Below are 19,356 nucleotides of genomic sequence, written 5' to 3' on the forward strand. Positions count from 1 at the left end.
CAATGAAGGAAAGTTCTTTATGGCCAGTGATGCAATAGATGAACTTAATTATGGCCTTTGTTCCCCCTTTGTATTCAATTAAGTGGCTCAAGCAATATCATCTGATGGATCCACAGAACTCCACCATGTCTCTCCTCAATCCACCAATGCCAAGAGTGTGGTATCCATCACACCCGTACACACACACACACACACACACACAGAGCAAACAAAGGGGAATCATGCCAAAATCCTATGGGCCACATCACTATTTAATACAAGATGCAGCCCTTCAACAACCATAGGAGGCACTAACTTCCACCATCTCCTCTTTGACTTCTTTCTCCCCTCTCTCTCCCCTTCCTCTCTGCCTCTTTTTATGGCGAGGGGAAATGTTGGCCAAGACTACCAGCATTCTATCCCCTACTCCATTGCCTAGAAACCAGACAGCTGCTCAAAAGCATGCTCAGATCTGTTAAAGCCCTCTGCCACACTCAGCATACCTTGCCATAATGCTGTGGTGAGTTGGCACCTCCACAATGCACTTTTTGTTGGCCAACAAGGAGTACTGAATCCAAGTGACTCAGTGGCAGGATTGGCAGACAGCAGTGGGAGTAGGTACTGTTTGGGGTTTTGTTTTGTTTTTAAATAGTAAAATTGTATGAAATTCCATGAGGTTCAATTCAAATCATAAGAGAAATTAGCCAGCTGTTGCTGGGGGTGTTTTTTAAAGAGCTGGGGATATTTTATGGGATGAAGGAGGACTTTCCCCTTTTCTTTCTACAGCAATGGTCACACTTCATGCAGAGGTTGAGAAAGGAAATTGCCATATTTGGGAGTAGTCTGAGACCACCAACATTGTCTGCCCTGTGTGTTCTATGCTGCAGCAGTGAGATGTTGATATTGGAGTCCTCTTTAGTGCAGTTGTTTAAGTTACTGTCCAGGAGACTTTCAAAACTCTCAGACTGAACACAGTCACATTTCTCCAGCTGGAGTCCCTGAGAAGTTCATCAGCCTGACTTGTGGGTTGTAGTGTCTTGCCCATCAAATATTTGAAGTCCAAAAGCATCCAAACAACATCACCTGCTACTTGCAGGTGGTTTTATCTATGAACTAGAGGAACCTTATTCAGATTCTTCTACCCCACTCTTTGTTGATGAAGGTTCAAGATCACAAATGCTCCCTGGGAGGAAACAGAGATGTTCAGAATATTTGTCCAAACAGAATAAAAACACGTCCCCTGCATGTACACAGCCAAATTTTCAAAGTGGCCTCAGTCACCTTTAAATTGATTGTAAGCTCCTGTGGCATATACTTTGGATGTTTCCAGTGCTGTAAAGGGCCATGCACAACTCACTGCAACATGAGTAATAATAATAACAACAGTTAATTATAATCTGTTCCCTTAATTCGCTTACTCCAAAACTGGTGGCCCAAGCTTTTGCAAATCCACAATTTGCTGTGCATATTGCAACACTTGCACTGCATATTTGTTATGCTCATCAGAGGGTTAGTTGTCTACCCAATTTGCACATGCAGATGTTGTTGGCATGTGTCCATCTCAGTTTAAAGCACCTAGAAACTTGCTTGTGCAATGTTGGACACACAGTTTTGAGTATGTGGCCCAGGATTTGTGTTTTCAAGTGGTGCTCTCAATACAGAGGCCAGTTACTTTCATCACAGAGAGTCCTTGAATGGGCAACCTTCTGATCATCTCCTTTCACTGTTGCTGGCTAAAATATGGAAAACAAAGAAGCCAATGTAAGGATGGGTAAGGGGAGTGCATGTACGTTGTTGTTTTATTCAGTGCAAGCACTGATGGCAGAGTGGGATTCCCTACAGATATTCCCATAGGACAGTAATAACAATGTACCTAGTTAAATCTGAATTTGGATAATGGCCAGCCCCTCTGCTGTGTACTAGGGCTTGCCTGCATACAGTGCTGACAGTCTGCGTTTGAACTTCCCTCGCTCTTCAAAACAGGTATAAAGATGGCAAGCTAATCAAGGAGAAACACAGTTGCTATGTACCAGATTCAATGAAGTACAAGCTGGGCATAAGGGATTTGAGACCAGAGCATGCTGGGAACTACACCATAGTCCTGAGCAACACTAAACATGGCCTACATGAGAACCTCACCATCCAGCTGGTAGTGACAGGTAAGCACCTGATGTTTTCAAATAATTCTGTTGCTATCTCTCATTTCACTCATGATGCCATTTTGCTCGCCAGGCCAAGCGGGAACATTGAGCAGCCTTTGACATTTCTCTATTTAATTGATATGATGTTAGACTCAGAGAGCACCAACATAGGCTGCCCAGGGTTTTCAGAGATCAGACTGGGGCAAAGCAGTACTGCTGGATAAGGACTGATGAGAATTCCTCAGAGGTGAGAAGGTGAGGGTTGCCCTGTTGCAAAAGCATCACTGAATTCCAGGCCTGTGAGTCCCCTCTAAAGATGATTTTGTGCTCTTGAAGGGTTTTCCCAGGGATTACCTTGAAGTATGTGGGAGTGGAGAACACATCCCACATAAACTTCGTAGTTTTATGAGGTACTGATCAGTGCATGCATGGACAGCAGCAGTTCATTCAAGAACCAATTAAATCTAAAAGGGAATGCCAATAGGTTCCAGTCTACATTGCCCTGAGACAGTAGGATGCACTTTTAGAATGGGGCCTGACATTCCAGATTGCTCTGTTCACTCTAGAAAAACATATATGTAACAAATAATACACAGTGCCTGGTCGTCTTGTATTAAAATGTATCTTGTATCACCATCACAGGCTGCTATGTAACACACATTACAGAGTGTCAGATAATGGATGGTCACCATATATTATGGTCTTTGGTTGTGGATCTTCACCCTACAGAGAATTCACATTGCAGAGTGTCTGGCCATAGATGGTCACCCTGTACTGGACACACTCAAGACATGCTCCACGTCACTCCATGGCTATCTATGCTTAACGCAATTAACATACATGCCAGAATGTCGAGGTGACAAGTAAGATGTGTCGAGTTAAGCCTGGGTCACATAAAGCCGATTACTTGCCAATGAACCATTACATCTAAGGCACAGAGAGTGCAGGATCTTTTCACTCTCTCTGTGATCACTACTGTGGCACTATGTAGAGAAAAGCAATAGTTTGAAAGTGAGCAAAGGAAAATTTAGGCTTAATATTGGGGAGAGGGAAATTCCTAAAAAGTGAATTCTATTAGCCTGGGACTAGTTTCCCAAGAGAAGTACCAGAAGCTCCATCCCTTGGGATATTGCAAACTAGCCTGTACAAAGCAGTGGAGAACAGCCTGTAAGGAGCAGAAAAGGCCCACATTGTTAGGAGCAGAGGAACTAGCAGAGCTCCTCTGTCTCAGATGTCTATTAATCATCCTTCTCTAGAAATATTTTACAAGTCTGTATTTTCTTTATTGTCCTTTATTTAGCTGGAACATTTGAGAGACAGATTCATTTTCAAGAGAGTCCCCGGAAAGCGGAAGCAAGCTATTTGCATTGACGGGGGTTTTGAGACAGACAGAGAGATAAATACATGAATCACATTTATTAATCTCCATCTCTTGGGAGGTGGAAAAAAGGGGCCATGTTATCCCACTGTGCATCCACTGCCTTGCCACCTCACTTCTATGCCATTTAGCTTGGTGGAAGAGAGAGACTGAATCACGAAGGAGAATAGGAGTTTAGTGAAAGTTAGCTCGGCTTTCTTTTGTGCTTCCTGAGTTTCAGTCAGGCTGTAACAAAGAAAAAGTTACTGAGGCTGGTTTGTTTTCTTTTCAATAGTGAATGCTTTTCCCCCTTCCCTTTATTCTCTCTACGCCAAAAAATATTCCACTATTGTGTGGCATGTGCGCTGCTACGCCCCACAACTTCCAGCCATTGTGCATTTCTTATTTCACCTTTCACACAGGAGTATTGCCTGATAAGTAGGGAAAGGAATAAAAAGACACTAAGGATAAAATCCTGGCAAAACTCCCATTGTATTCAGTGGGGCCACAATTTCACCATAAGTCTTGGTCCCCAAAAATATGTAGCCTACTCTATTCCAATCCTTCACTAAAATATATATGGTAGAGAACAATCCTGCACTAGCAAAGGGATGAAGTAGATGTCTTGGTAGGTCTTTTCCAGTCTGATTTCTGTAATTTTTATTCTTCCTCTACTGAATGGTTATTTGGAACATATCGTTCGTGAGTTGATCCCAGTTGCTGCCATTCTATTTGTTGGTAGAGTAGTGTGACTGGATAATTTTCAGCTTAGCGGTTATTCTTGCAGTATTCATTCTGAGTGTGTGCTACATTGGTTACTCTTCATGTCTGACTGGTCATCTTGGTCACATGGTATGGTTTCTCCTGCCTGGCTGGATGATACATTTTAAACTGGAAAAGTTTGCATAAAGAACAATGAATACTCTTGCCTCTGCCTGTCTCCTTGCTTGCATGCGGAAAAGGGTGTTCAGATGAAGAACAGTCATTCCCCCAACATTTATACAAACAAAAGTCTGTGTGCACGACTGCTCATGGGTAGCCAGCAAAAGATGTTATTGCAGGATACAGCCATCTATGGCTATTAGCTGTTTTACACATATTTTCATCTTTGTGTGTTATGCACAAGTACACTGTATATATGTATATATATATACACACACACACACACACACACACACACACACAGAGAGAGAGAGAGAGAGAGAGAGAGTCAGAGAGAGAGAGAGCCTTATGTGCATTTTTAGCCTTTGTCAGAGATCAACATAACAGAAGGCATTAATCAGGAATAATTACTGCAGTGAAAAAATGCCATTAATCATGATACAGCAAGTCCAAAAGCTCCAGGAATATTGCTGATTGGTAAAGAGCAGACTGATGTTTCATGTACAGGCAAGGGGGGAAAACAGCAGGTGTTTCTTTTTTGGTAACAAAAGATCATCCCAGAGATGAAGAATGTTCACAGAAAAGTATCTGGCAAAGAGCACAATTGTTTTTAATATGGCAGCTGCAAGTAGTGAGGAAACTAGCCTTGCCATGGATATGACTTACACAAAACTCCCATCAAATCATCCCTGCCTTTGCCGGTCCCACTGTCTAGGATTTGTGGCCTCAGGCACTTATACAGCATACTTTAACTAAAGTATTGAATTAACAGGGCAGATTATTTTGGCCAACCTTACATGGGTACATGTAGATCAAAAAAGAACATTTTGATCTTGAATTAACTGACCTGACTCTCATTTTCAGTTACAGTGTAGGGTCCATTCCATTGTCAGACCGGGGCATTTGCAACTCTTTCTCCAAAAAAATTAAATACAGGGGTTTTGTTAGCTTGAATCTTTACTAAGCAGTATTTTAAACTCCTAAATAAATCACCTGACTCCTTAGTACTAATCATTAGCATCAGCATCAAATTATAAGTTCACTACCTTCCAAATAGGATAAATTGCTGAGAGTTTCATTAGATATTTATATGTTGGACCTTCCATCTAGTAGGGTGCCAAAAAACTCTATGGCACTTTCTACAGGAAATGGATCCCCTGGCCCAGGATGGACTCACAGCTGCCTTTGAGCTGGAAATGGCAATGTTTAGGGAAGGGAGATTTACTTCTCCAATTGGAACTGCAGGCAGAATGTCATTACTGGAGCTGGAATTTGAACACGGGGATTAACACACTCTTCATCAGAAATCTCTCTGGATTTGTAGTGAACGCAATGATCAGGGCCTCAGTTTTACATCCCCTCTGAGAGATGGCATTTTCAGCAATGCAGCATCATGCTGGGGCGCTGATTTTGTACCATCTGTGGGAAGAATACCTACCTTTTCCTGCAGGCTGTCTTTGGAGGTGTGGTCTATACACTTATACTGCAGCAATCAGAATAGCTAGGGAATAAAGTGCACACAAAGAGAAGTGCACAATAGTATCAAGTGCAACATCACCAGCCATTTCCCCCTGAGTCTGACGTGGCCATAGAATCCACAACTGGCAAGAGAGAAGCAGAGCTACAGGTCAGGCATCAGCTCACCACAAGCTGGCAAAAGCAGATTGTGCATCGTAACTCCCACTACGTCTAACTACCCATAACAGACATTGATGGAAACCAGGCTGACTGCATACAGAAACTCCACACCCGAAAACAAGCAATTGTTGACTGGCCTGTTGATGAATGACCAATAGGATCCCACTACCATTCAAAAATGCCCCTTTAAGAAGTGACTCCCTCCTTAGCCTATGCCATTAGCCACCCATTTTCCCACCACCCCTGGAGGCAGATGGAATTTAATCTCCCAGGAGCACACACACCCCTTGCTGGGTCTCAATGGCTCGGGGTAGGACTCTTGAGTCTCCAGGGGGTAGCTGATCGCATTTCCAGAATGTTCCTTCTTTACATATTTACACATCAAACACTGTCCAAGAAGCGGCGGGTTGCTGTGATTTTGTTTTGTTTGATTAAATTCTTATTGTGAGCCAAAGCTTCAAGAGAATAATGTCCTGAAGAATTTGGAGGGGAGGGAGCAAGGGAAAAGGGTGATCCTAGCAAACAGCTGGCGGCTGCACCTCCGAGCCAGCCAAGAATGAAAAATGTGGGGGGAAAAAGGTATTCTAGGCTAGACTACAAAGCAAAGTGAGGGCAGGGGAGATCTATTTATGGTCAAGCCAGCTGCATTTCATTCCCACACTCGCACAAATAATCTGGATTTATCAGGCTTCTTGCTGAGCCCTTTATGCCACATGCAGAAGCCTCTTATCATCATATTTTGAGGGCAGACTGTACTGGAAACATTAGGTTAACTCACAAAATGGGAGAAATAACTCGCCATTATGTTGCCTCTCCCCTATCCCACTCTCATCTGACTCCTTTCCTAAACTCCCTCTAGTGTTTCCTAGCAGATATTGCATTCGCTCAGTGTGGCGCCGTTCAATTGGAATTAGCTTTATTGTACAGTCCTTGATCCCGCCAGCCTTGGTGCAGTGCCTAGCAGAAAAGGCAGATTGGAGGCCGTGTCTGAGTGCAAGATGAGGCACTTGAAATAGTCCCTCAACACTCAGTAGTAGTAATTCTCAGGCTTCTTACACACCCACTCCCCACGGTGAAAGGAGGGCGGGATGGGAGGGTGAAGAGTGCACACGTGCACAGACATTGGCTTATGCGTGATCCTTGTTGTGCTAGTGAAGTGTTCAGCTATGCACTGCTGTGTTAGACTTTGTTCCCGGCAGTAGGCAGGTGCAGCGTGGCGACGGTGCCTAGCATTCTCATTCATGCATGAATTGGTTCCCTGTCCCACTCATCACTTTTATGGCTTATACTTATAAACTTAAGCATCTGCATAAAGGCCAGTGAACTCAGGCTGGGTTGGACCACGGTGTATAATATCCTCCCAAGCCAGATATTTGCATAAAATAAATGACATTCCTCAAAGTAAAAAGACAAGACCCCATCCTAACCACCTTAGACCCGTAGGCAAAAGTCTAGGGAAAGAGACGAGTCTTCATCAGGCCGTGAAGATCAGCCAATTCAAGTTGTATCAGATCATTGGGGGAAGAGAAGTCCAGTGTAATAGGCCTCATCCAAAGCTCCATTTCGTCAATGGAAAGACTCCCACTGACTTTAGTTAGCTCTGAATCAGGTCATAGGTGCGCGGGTATGGAACTCCCATTGAAGTCACTCTAAGTTTTGACGTTGTAGTATTACTGTAAGGGGCCCCTGGAAAACACACACTTCTTTGATATTATTACTACATTCCAAATGAAGACTGAATTAGGAGAACCAAGACAAACATGTGAAAGCAGGAGCTTCTAAAATGAAACAATATCTATCCATCCATCCATCTCTTCACCTAATGCACCCTCACCTTAGCATCTGGATTTCCAAAAAAGCCATCTCTTTGCTATCACTTTGGAGGAGCAGCTGTCCAGGCAAAGCTGAAACAGAAGTGATTGTTTCCCATCATCTGGACCAGCTAAGCAAACTAGAAACACAAACTACAAAAATAGAGGGGCCCCCATTGTTTCTGATGAAATCCTGTCCAAGCCGAGAGCAAGTGGATTGGGTTGCATCCCTTTCCTCCTCCATATTCTCTATATTGCTTAATTGGGTGTGGGTCATGGTAGAAGGGATGCTTGCTTTAGAATAGTAATGTAAGTAAAAAAATTGTCACATTAGATGTGTGCCCATCTTCTCCCTCAAATGGGGAATTTCTACTGCCAGACATGGGGGATCGGGGGGCGGGGCTAGACACCTACTGACTTATTTATTGCAATGTGAGAAAGTGAATCAAAAAGGAGCAAAAAAAAAAAAGACAATAGGCAAACTTCCACTCATTATTAGCAAATTATGAGTAATTTTCTCACTAATATTATGTGATCCCCACAAACTGCCAGCTTCCTGCTCTAGCCCTCCACTTAGTCCTCTGTGCTCTCCTGGGAGCACATTTCGTTGGAAGTAGCCAAAGCAATTTTAGGAAGAGGGAATTGGGGACTGGTTGAGTTTTGCCAAAATATCCTAAGCATTCCTCCTGGCTTTTTATTGAAGCAGTGTCTCTCCAATTCTAACAGCAGCGAGGTGGGGGCAGCAGCATGTTGTTTACATGTTGCCCCCCATCCCCCAAGCCAACCTTGCAGGTAGATTAACTTGTGCCTTTTCCTTTAGAAAAGCAGGCTGGCAGGCGGTGCCAATCCTTGAAAAACAAGAGAGCTAAAATTGCACGTTCTGGGAACAATTAAGCGGATCAGTGTTGAGCACTTTGCTTTTGAACTCTGCTTAGCAAAAAAAGGAAACAAGAAAAAACTCAATTTCCAGAAAGTTGGCTGAGTCAATCAAAGGCGGAAAGCAGAGTTGTTATGGGGTGGAGTTGGGGAGAGAGAGAGACATTCTCCTTATTAGAGAATTAAGAGAGAGAAAATTAGTCTAAAAGTCATCTTAAAAGGCAAAAAAAGCCAAAAAGTTGTTTGTGATTTTAGCACAGGATGGTCCTTGAAGGGTTAAAACTCCCTACAACTTTTTAAATCTTTAGCTATACAGTACAAGAAAATTGATGAATTTATATTCCAGTTACCAGCCCTGCCTTTCCAAACCAACATGTTCCAGAGGAACACGAGGGAGTGTGCTCTAGACATCAGGGTGGGAGCCTGATAATCAGCGCTCCTGGGTTCTATTCATGGCTGTGTGACTGTCATGTGTTTATTGTGTGACTTTGGGCAAGTCTCTCCAGCCCTGTTTCCCCAGATGTAGACTGAGGATAATAATATTTATCTACTTCAGAGGTGGCTTGCAGGGCCTCAATGTTCGGAAAGTGTTTTGAAAACCTTGAATGGAATGCAGCCCAAAATGTTTTTGATTTTTCCTCTCTCTCTCTCTCTCTCTCGCTGTGCGCTTGTGCAAGTTTCTTCTTCGGAAAGAAAATAAGTATAAATATATAATGAATATATATCTAGATCACCTGTTCAAACCCAGACTCAAGCATGTGCCTAAGTGCTTTGCTGGATCAGTCCTACGTGATTAATGAGTAAAATCAATCAACAACAGTGCCTAGTGTGTACGGAGTTTAGATCTCAGTTCAGTCACAAGTGGGGCAAGTGTTTGAGGATCATTTCAGTCACAGGTCCTTGAAACTAGAGCAAAGCAGAGGTCACTGGAACATTCTGCTCTACAAGGATAACTCTCCATTATCACCTCCTCAAACTTAGCAGGCAGCATGTGCAGGTTTCTCAGGTGGCAGGAGGAGCGTGTGACCCCACAGCAACACTCTTAGTACATACAATGACTCCTGGCATAAAATAAAGATACAGTCTCTTTCACTGAGTGGGGAATGACTGGGGTCAGTGACCCAACCTGTCTGCAAATTATTTGCCTCTCTATTGCTAAAGGCCTAAATGCAGCACTGGAAAGGAAGGTGAAATTTACATCACTCAGATCAATTTGAAATTTACAGTAAGTGCAACTGCTTTTGATTGCTCTTCACAGTGCAGCGGCAGGGAAGTCTTTAGTTATTCGGGTCAGCTCCCACACCACCAATTATACCCTCAGCAAAGAGGAACTAGAAATACAGTTTAAACTAGAGAAGAGGAAAACCCACCTCAATGAATTTTAAATCTACTTGAACATTGTGCGTTCGAAATGTGGCCACAGAACAGGAAACATTTAAGGTTTGATTTCTGATTAAATTGAGAAAACTCAGTTCAGGAGGAAGGGTGGCCAACAGAGCAGGTGGAGAGGACCGAGGTGCAGTGACAGATCTCTGTGGAGCTGTAGGGTCAAGGTATAGGACAGCAGGAGGTGCTGCTGGTCATGAATGAGGTGTACTTAGAAATATCGCCCCCAAGGGATCTGGACTGGTGTAGGAGCGACTGCTGCACATCAAGACTGAGGTGCCTTGGCAGAGTTGTTTGAGGGTGCCCAGGGCTGGTACAGTGGAGGCTGCTGCAGGTCAGGATCAAGATGCATTGGTTGAACTGTTTGGGAGAGCCCAGAACTGGCATAGCAGAGGCTGCTGTGGGTCAGAAACAAGGTGCTTTTGGCACAGCTGTAGGATGAATGGACAAGATTCAGATCCACAATAGTGGAGGGCTGTTGCAGATCTAGGCTGAGGTGCATTGCCGAGCTCCATGCAGAGGAAGCTTGCAGACCTGATGAGCTCTTCAATGTTGCTGGTCTATCACTTTCATATGCTCTAAATTCACACCAGATTTTGTTTAATATTTAAAAAAAAACAACACCCACAGACCTGTCTTATTAAATCTGTATTTGAGATGTGTAATTTAAAGTGTGACCAGAAATATATTTCGATTCTTGCAGTTGTTAAAAATGGATTCCCACGTGTTTCACACATACAAATGAACAAAGGTACAAGGAGCTCCCATTCTGGAAGTGTGTTGGGGGGGCAGGAGTTATCAGAGAAACACAGTGGCTGTGTCTACATGAGGAGGGTTGGTTAAAAAAAAATCCCCACCATTGCTACCATTAGGAGTCCTAGGGCAGTTAAGACTCTTGCAGCCACCAATGTTTTTAATGCTCATTTATCTAACCCTGTTCCAGGCAGGACTAGATGACAAATGCCAGTGGCTGCAGAAGCCCTATCAACACTAGCCTCCCAGGATTGCTGCCACTGATGGAGATTTTTAGCAATTCCCTGATGAGGTAATTTCTGCAAAGAGGATCTGACCCTGTGCCCTTTAAAGTGAATGGAAACACTCCTGTTGATTTCAGTGGGCATTATATTAGGTCCTGAACAGAGAGGGTGAGATTCACACTCCCATTCTGGCTCCTTTACACCAGATAAAAGGGCTGGAGCAACATAAAGATGCTCCAAAAGCTCCAGATCCAGCTGGAGGAGAATTCCTCCAGCAGACGTAGACAGCTGGAGACTGTCCTCCGAGGAACCCCTCCGAGCCTTGGGGTAGGGAGCATGCTGGGGCTGGGGCTGAGGTCAGACCTGTAGCACATAATGCTGTGGAAATTCCAAGCACCAGTGCAGCCCACCAGGCAGTCTAGCAATATTCAGAAGTGTTTGACTCCCACTGATTTCAGTGGGAGTCAGATACATCTTCAGGCATGGATACCTCTGGCTCGGAGAGGTGACGTGACTAGTCCAAAGTCACCTAGTAGTGGAGCTAAGGACTAGAAGCCAGAAGTTCTGACTCCCATTCTCCTGCTAGAGCCACAAACCACAACCTCTCATATGAAGACAGAATGTTCAGCTCTCTGTGAAAAACAAAACAAAAAACCAGGCTTTTTAAAAAACTTTTCATTTTTAAATTGCCATTCCCATAATTAATCACGAGCTCTGCTATAATTGAGTTATGTGGCACTGTGAGGGGGAAAAATGACCGGAGGTTTTTTCAGCAAACCCCTTTAGTTTTAAGTAATAATTGCTTAAGTCTCATAAATAATTATGGCATTTGATGAATCATTTCAACTCATTTTAGGTTTCAAGTAATATTTAATAGCACCATGCAGTAAAGTAACTGTGGGATTAGGAATTCATTTGACGCTCCGGTAAATCATTATTTTAATTAGATCAAGTACAAAAATTGCCATTTCTTGTTAGAAAAGATCATTTAAATGACATCCAATATGTTCATCATTTCGTCAAGAGTACAGACATTTCTGTTAATATTGAAGGGTATTACCCAACCCCCTACACACGCAAGAATACTTTCTCTCTGTCCCTCTCACATGCACGCACCAACGCACTCTCCCTCTCTCTCTCTCTCTCTCTATCATACACATATAGTCTGTGTGCAAAACTCAGAGCTCACACCCAAGAAAACACAATATTTTTGCACCCTTCCATATTAACCTTAACGCTCTTTCTTAGGTAAAAAACACATGTACAAGTTCTTTGCAGACGAGTGGAATGAAAGATTTGAGAATCAACAGAAAAATGTTCTGAGAGCATAGAAAATGGACTCTTGTCCACCAGGGGTTTATGATGGTGTTTATAATTGGTAATGATTCAGTGGTGGGAAAAGAGACACCAATTAAAAGTAGCCTTTCTCTGCAGAACACAGATCAGTAACACTCTTCCCTTAAGAATAACATCTTACATCCAAGAATCTCAAAGCAGGTTACTAACATTAACAAGCTAATCTTTATAATAGTAGGTTTTATTTCCTCCATTTTACAGATGGGGAAACTGAGGCACAGAGAACTGAAGTAGTTTATCCAGCATCACACAGTTGGTTGGTGGCACAGTCAGGAGTAAGACCAAGGCCTGCTGACTCCCAGTCCTGTGTCTTAACCACAAGATAATCCCGACTTCATCTTTCTACTGGGAAAAAGAAGGGGTGGAAAGTGGATTTGTGGTGTGGTGTGTGCTACTAGTATTAGGGCCACTTAAGGGGAGAAAGGGAACAAACTGCAACTTATGCGATAGATATCTTAACGCCAGAAGGTCAATCATTTTTAAAGTGAAACATTAATTAAGGTTATTTATTCCAACTAATGTCTCATTATGGCATGGGAGCTGGGATGTTGTTGAGCCCTCTATAGTCAACAACCCTTCCTCAAAACTTGTTAAGGGGGAAAGTTGATAGATTTTCAGGCAGGGATGGGGTCAGAAGACCTTTCCTAGTCTGACGTGGCAGCCATGAGAAATGGAAAATGAGGATTCCATAGAGACATGGGATCAGAGCTGAAAAGCAAAGCTGGTCAGTCCCTAGTCAGAGAAGAGGGCTGAGAGACAAAAACAGAGGGCAGGGGTCCAAGACCGATGAGTTAGGCAATAGCTCATATTTGCAAATCTTGGGCCTCCTTGGGAGGAGAAAAAAGAAGTCAACCCAAAAAAACAGAAATCTAATCTATTGTACACTTCCCAACTTGTCAAAAGCCCTCAGTTTAAAGCAGTCACAGTCAGCTACTCAGAGGGGTTCCAAAGAAGGACCCAGACGAATAAATCTGTATGATTTCCTGTTATGAGAAGCGGACAAAGAGATATGACTAGGGATGGGCTGAGCAGTCTGCATAAAGAAAGAGGCCACATTTTTACCCCAAACCTTTCTGAGGTTAGGAAAAGGTCAATTCACTTTTGGGAGGGGGGTTATGCCACCATTTTTCATTTGGCATGTTTCTGCGGGAGCCAGAAATAGAAGACACGAAATATCCCTTCCCCATTGGTAACCATAGGTACTAGAAGTGTCTCACTGAGCCTGATCTCATGAGATTTCCAGCCTAAAGTTCTGATTTTGCACCCTTTGCATACACAAATAATACTTAGTCATGCCAGCAGTCCTGTTGATTTCATGTGACAATGTCTTGCTCGTTCCTCACATACTACAGTGATAAGCGCAGTATAAGAACCTGTCGTCCATTGATTTCAATGGGGCAGTTCATTTGACTACAGATTATTCACGTGTCAAGTTTTCAAAAGAGGATCTCAGTGTTGCAGATGCAAGAGTCTTTATTAAAGTTCAAATAAGCTGCCAAAATTTTGGATGCTTATCCAAGTATTTTAGTGTTCACTCTGCACTAAGTATGACCCAAAGTCTTGTTTCCAAGACTGTGGTGAAAATGTTTCGTATATTGGAATGATCAATTTTTTGCTCTTACAGCTGCTTAAATTGTTGAGACCCTGCATGTGGATTAAGAGATGTTTCTGAGCATTCCAGGAGTCTCAACACTACACCAAAATCTCATCAGGATTTGTTCTCAACTTGGCTTCAAATAGGAATTTATCGTATTCTGAGGGAACACAGTAGCAAAATGACAATTTTCTGCCTACAAAAGAATCCATTTTTTCTTTAAAAACATTCGAAGAGCAACTAAGAAATATTTTTCTATTTTTGCAAACCCAAATGGCTTGGTTTAATGGTTTTGCTAGTGGTGAGAATTTTTTCACACAGCTTTATAGCTGACTTCTGCCCCCTGAGCACCATGCACTTTGCAATCCCTGCTATTCTTTCCTCTCCCTTTTATCCTGTGCGTGGTACAAGGTAATGAAGGAGGAAGGCAAGGTGTCCAAATCAAAAAGACTTTGTTACAAAGACTCTGGGGCTGGGGTGGGCAAACTACAGCCCACAGATCGCATCCAGCCAGGCCACAGGGTTGGGGCCACACCACGTGGCTTGGCCCTGCTCCGGGAGGCACTGGGTCGGGGGCTACACTCCTGAGCCTCTCCCAACACCCCAGCCCCCTGCCCCAGCCCTGATCCCCCTCCTGCTCTCTAAACCCCTTGATCGTAGCCCAGAGCACCTCCTGCACCCCAAAACTCTCATCCCCAGCCCCACCCCAGAACCTGCACCCCCAGGCAGAACCTGAACCTCTTCCCGCACCCCTGTCCCAGCCCTGATCCCCCTCGGACCCTCCAAACCCCTCAGTCCCAGCCCGGAGCACCCTCCTACCCCCCAAACTCCTTATCCCCAGCCCCACCCCAGAGCCCACACCCCCTCCCATACTCCAACCCCAATTTTGTGAGCATTCATGGCCCTCCATACAATTTTTATTCCCCAATGTGGCCCTCAGGCCAAAAAGTTTGTCCACCCCTGCTATGGGGAGTTCATGAACAATGATAACCTTGTTCCAAACCACCAACTGTTTGATAAGATTCTCTTAAGCCACTAACACTGGAAGTCTGGGCAGCAGGGTATAAGAACTAGGAGAGAACATCAGATTTTGCCTATAGGGTAAGGAACCATCTTAATCCCGTGCCTATTGAAGTCAATGGGAATTTCACTGTGTAATTTTATCCAGGAGACATCTAACGTTCATGGCATTTGAAGGTGGCTAGGATTAATGTGGTGGAGTTTACATGTTTTGTAAAACCTCACAAAACATTCAGGCTAGTGACTGTACACCTTTTATGTGGGAACCTTTTTGGTATCATTGGTCAGCATGCACCCAGCTCGTTTCTTTACCATTCCTCACTGGCAACAGCTACGTACACCCCTCTGAAAATCAGGCCCACCCAGTGAACGACACTGCTCCAGGTTTATGGATGGGCAATTTTTTGTCACCTCGCTTTATGGGGTTTTGGTTTTGTTTTTTTTAGAGAGGCCCAAAATCTATGAAAAGGAGACAGACTTTGACAAGGTCGCACAAGTGAATCTTGGAAACACACAAAGCCTTCAGTGCACTGCAAGCGGAAATCCGGACCCCAAAATCGTGTGGGAATGGGAGCCATGCGCCCCTGCAGACATGCTGTAAGTACAAACTCCTGGGGCTCTCTTCTCAGGGTGAGCTGGTTACGTATCATTTGTTTCTTTTTCTGAGAAATCCTCTTGCCAATATGCTTGGGCATCTGTGACATGGAAGACTTTAATGTCCGCGTATAGGACCAGTGCCCTTTCTTTATACTTTTCAAAGGGCAAATCTAGAGAGAGCTCTTGGAGATTGAAGTCATCTGTCCACAGCATGGACAACGACAGTGCAGACTCCCCCCTATAGCCCCGCTCATTTTTCTGAACCCTGCCCTGGAGAGATCCACTTTATTAGGTCTGTTTAATCCTTAGCCCCTTAGCTGAGAGGGGTGGCCAAATGCCTGATCCTGAACTATTAAAGCAAATGGGAGTTTAGACATTCATTCAACTGGCAATAGGGCCAAGCTGGGCTCTGTGTCCACTATGAACTGTTCTGAGACCAAACAACTCATTTTACACAGATCAACAAAGAGCAGATGGTTACTATGAAACCAAACTGGTTTCAGATTAATGATCTGGAAGAGGAAGGCCGTATAACCCCCTTACCACTTCCATGAGAGAGAATATTACAATATGGGGCAAGAATCATGCCTCTTGTTTTCTTTAATTAAGGCAGACATGACTAGTTGCCTTGAAAGGTCAGTCACAATTCACATTTTACTCCAAATTTAGGTTTTGAACAAATAAACTTCTACGAATACCTATGACCGCACACTACAAGAAGGATGTGGAAAAATTGGAAAGCGTCCAGCGGAGGGCAACAAAAATGATTAGGGGACTGGAACACATGACTTATGAGGAGAGGCTGAGGGAACTGGGATTGTTTAGTCTGCGAAAGAGAAGAATGAGGGGGGATTTGATAGCTGCTTTCAACTACCTGAAAGGTGGTTCCAAAGAGGATGGATCTAGACTGTTCTCAGTGGTAGCAGATGACAGAACAAGGAGTAATGGTCTCAAGTTGCAGTGGGGGAGATTTAGGTTGGATATTAGGAAAAACTTTTTCATTAGGAGGGTGGTGAAACACTGGAATGCGTTACCTAGGGAGGTGGTGGAATCTCCTTCCTTAGAAGTTTTTGAGGTTATGCTTAACAAAGCACTGTCTGGGATGATTTAGTTGGGGATTGGTCCTGCTTTGAGCAGGGGGTTGGACTAGATGACCTCCTGAGGTCTCTTCCAACCCTGATATTCTATGATTCTATGACCAGTGGAGAAGTTGACAAGTCTTTAAATTCCAATGGAAACAGCTGCTTTTAAAACAAATAACATTCCCCTGCAGAGTGTGCAACCCGAAAGCACAAGATTCGTAGCTATTAGAGCCAAAAGGGATCATTATGATTATTGGGTCTGATCTCCACCAAGTTCTTAGTGCTGCAACAAAAATGAAACTAATTCTATTGATTTGCATTGTTTCAGCCAAGAAATAGAGGTGCAAAAAATAACAGTACAAACAGCAAAAAAGTCAATTGGATTTTGAAAATAAATTTGGCTGCAGTAGTCTACTGGGTTATTAGTAACAAAGCTAAGGACATGTGCTTGTTTAATAGATGTTTTGGTCTCAGTTACAGTAAGGCCATTTTACACTGCTCAGGCTGTAAATTACAAACATTTTATGGCCTCTTTTACTGTCAGAATGGTGATAGGTCACCTTAGTGTAACAGAATTGGACCAGATTCTCTTTAACCTGACCATGCCCCTTTGACTTAGCTGGAGTTTTTTTCCTGTGAATCTTTGGATGCCACATATATGGTTGGTTGACAGGGGAATGGCAGATTTGTGTGAGCGACCAGCAAGGGCAGATTTGAAGGAAAAGTGCATTCTTTTTAAGTGTAGAAATCCAGCAATCACAGAGAAAAGACCCCGCTTTCTATCCCTTCAGGGATCATTGATGGACAAATGTTTCAAAGATTTAGGTTCAGTTTCACATAGGAGTTAATTGTGTCTAACCTGAATCTTGGGAGCCATCTTCTTCAGTGCTCTTTGAGTCATCATCCACCCACATCAACCTGTATATTACACACTACTGCAAGGTCCAGCAAAACTTTGAGTGCCTTACTGTGAACATTTGTTTGATAAAGAACATTTGTTTGATAAAGGCAGCACGAGAGTTTGCAGAAGCAGGAGAAAGCCGGCAGGTCAGAATCCAGCAAACAGGAACTAAGCGAATTAAACACAAGATGCTTCATGAGGATTCTTTAGACAAATAGACGTTTCCTTTGTTCCTGTTGCGATATTAGCTAAGTAGCACACGGGGAGATGCCTGGGCTCAGATCTGAATGGGGAGTGCTTCCCCTGGTGAGCACCAAAGGGAAATACAGGAGCCAAAGGTAACAACTCCAGTTGCACTTTAACCCTTTTCTGAATTGAGAAGGCTGGAGTCAGGTTTTCCACCTCAATGATAAAGGCAGATGTGGCAATAAGGAGCGAAATGTGCTGTGTAGCTCCTTTTTTTCTGCTGTCGCCTGAAAAGCAGCAGTGGAAAATGTTTGTAACGCTGGCTGCAGTTTCAGCTCTTTTTCAAGGACATGTCCATTGGACATGGACAGGTCGCAAGGAGCTTCTCCCAGACAAGGCCATTTTAGTGCAGCTGCTACCAAAGGGAAATTACCTCTGGGGTTACTTGGGACAGCAGCCACCAGGGTCCTAAGATTCAAGCATCAGCAGCAATTCTGTGTTCACCCATGTAAGAATGTGAAGGGTAGCCTGGTAATTGGTTTAGCATTTGGCCAGCAGATATACTGTCCCTCCAGGAATAAAACAACAACTGTGAATTGGCAGACCTTTGTTAGAGCAGATAGGTATTGCACTAGGCTTCCATGGAGGCTATTTAAGGCACCATCACTGAAGGTGTTTAGCAAGGGTTTCAGTAAGACTAGAGAGGGAATACTACAGGGTAATGTATCACACATCCTGATGGAAGTGTCACTAGCTCACCTGCAATCTCCTCCAAACCCTGCATCTCAGATGGGATTGCAAGACTCCACACTCAAAGCACAACATTTCCCTGCATTTTAGTTTGCTGACATACCACCAAGCGCAGGCACTGTGTGTGAGTAACTCTGGGGCACTACTGCCAACCTGGTCCATATTAGAACCAGTAACCTGGAAGCAAAAGGCTAGGCATAACCCCAGTTCCAACTCCCTGAGCTATTCAGTCCCTGATGTTATCAATTTAAATACAATTGCAGAGTGGCGTCTACCTCTGCTGGCCTCGGAGGCAGTCTTATCTCTCCTCAGCAGAAACTGTAGGAGGATTCCTGTGGGAAATGACACACACCCCACCCTCCCTCATTTCCTGCTGTTGTCTCATTTCCTCTCCTTCTCTCTCTCACTGCTGTAGCTGGAGTCCCAATGAGTGGCCATTGTTCACTCCAAGTCTAGCTGTGATTTGACTTGTTTCCTTTGAGCTCCTGCCTTATGCAGACTTATGAGGGAATTGTTACTTGTAGGAAGCCACACAAGGCACCTTCATATCAGACTGTGCTGGATGGAGACACCAATATTAGTACAGATTTATTGATCCAAAGTGTGTCTTGTGATCTCGTGGCAAAAACACTTCTGCTCCAATGTGCACCTTACAGAGGAGGTGCTGTATTGGGAGCCTGATTGTCACAACTGCAGCACCCACAACTCCTAACCAAATCAAAGGGGTTTATGGGTGTGCTGCACCTCTGAAAATCAAGTCACATTTATTTTGCACAAGTTTTACCTTCTATAAGCCTATTCTGGTGCAATGGCCTCTAAGACT

The 19,356-nt window shown here is 43.7% G+C and overlaps 1 protein-coding gene across 3 annotated transcripts in view; it reads left to right on the forward strand.

Annotated features, from left to right (window-relative positions):
* LOC119861605 (vascular endothelial growth factor receptor kdr-like) overlaps positions 1–19,356 on the forward strand; it is a 189,393-nt gene that overhangs the window by 92,505 nt on the left and 77,532 nt on the right. For all 3 annotated transcript variants that reach the window (XM_043492084.1, XM_038416926.2, XM_043492085.1), the window contains 2 exons: positions 1,963–2,138; positions 15,464–15,614. In XM_043492084.1, coding sequence (XP_043348019.1) covers positions 1,963–2,138; positions 15,464–15,614 — 327 coding nt within the window. The remainder of the gene's footprint in view (positions 1–1,962; positions 2,139–15,463; positions 15,615–19,356) is intronic.

This window comes from Dermochelys coriacea, chromosome 9, assembly GCF_009764565.3.
Source record: "Dermochelys coriacea isolate rDerCor1 chromosome 9, rDerCor1.pri.v4, whole genome shotgun sequence".
Lineage (NCBI taxonomy): Eukaryota > Metazoa > Chordata > Testudines > Dermochelyidae > Dermochelys > Dermochelys coriacea.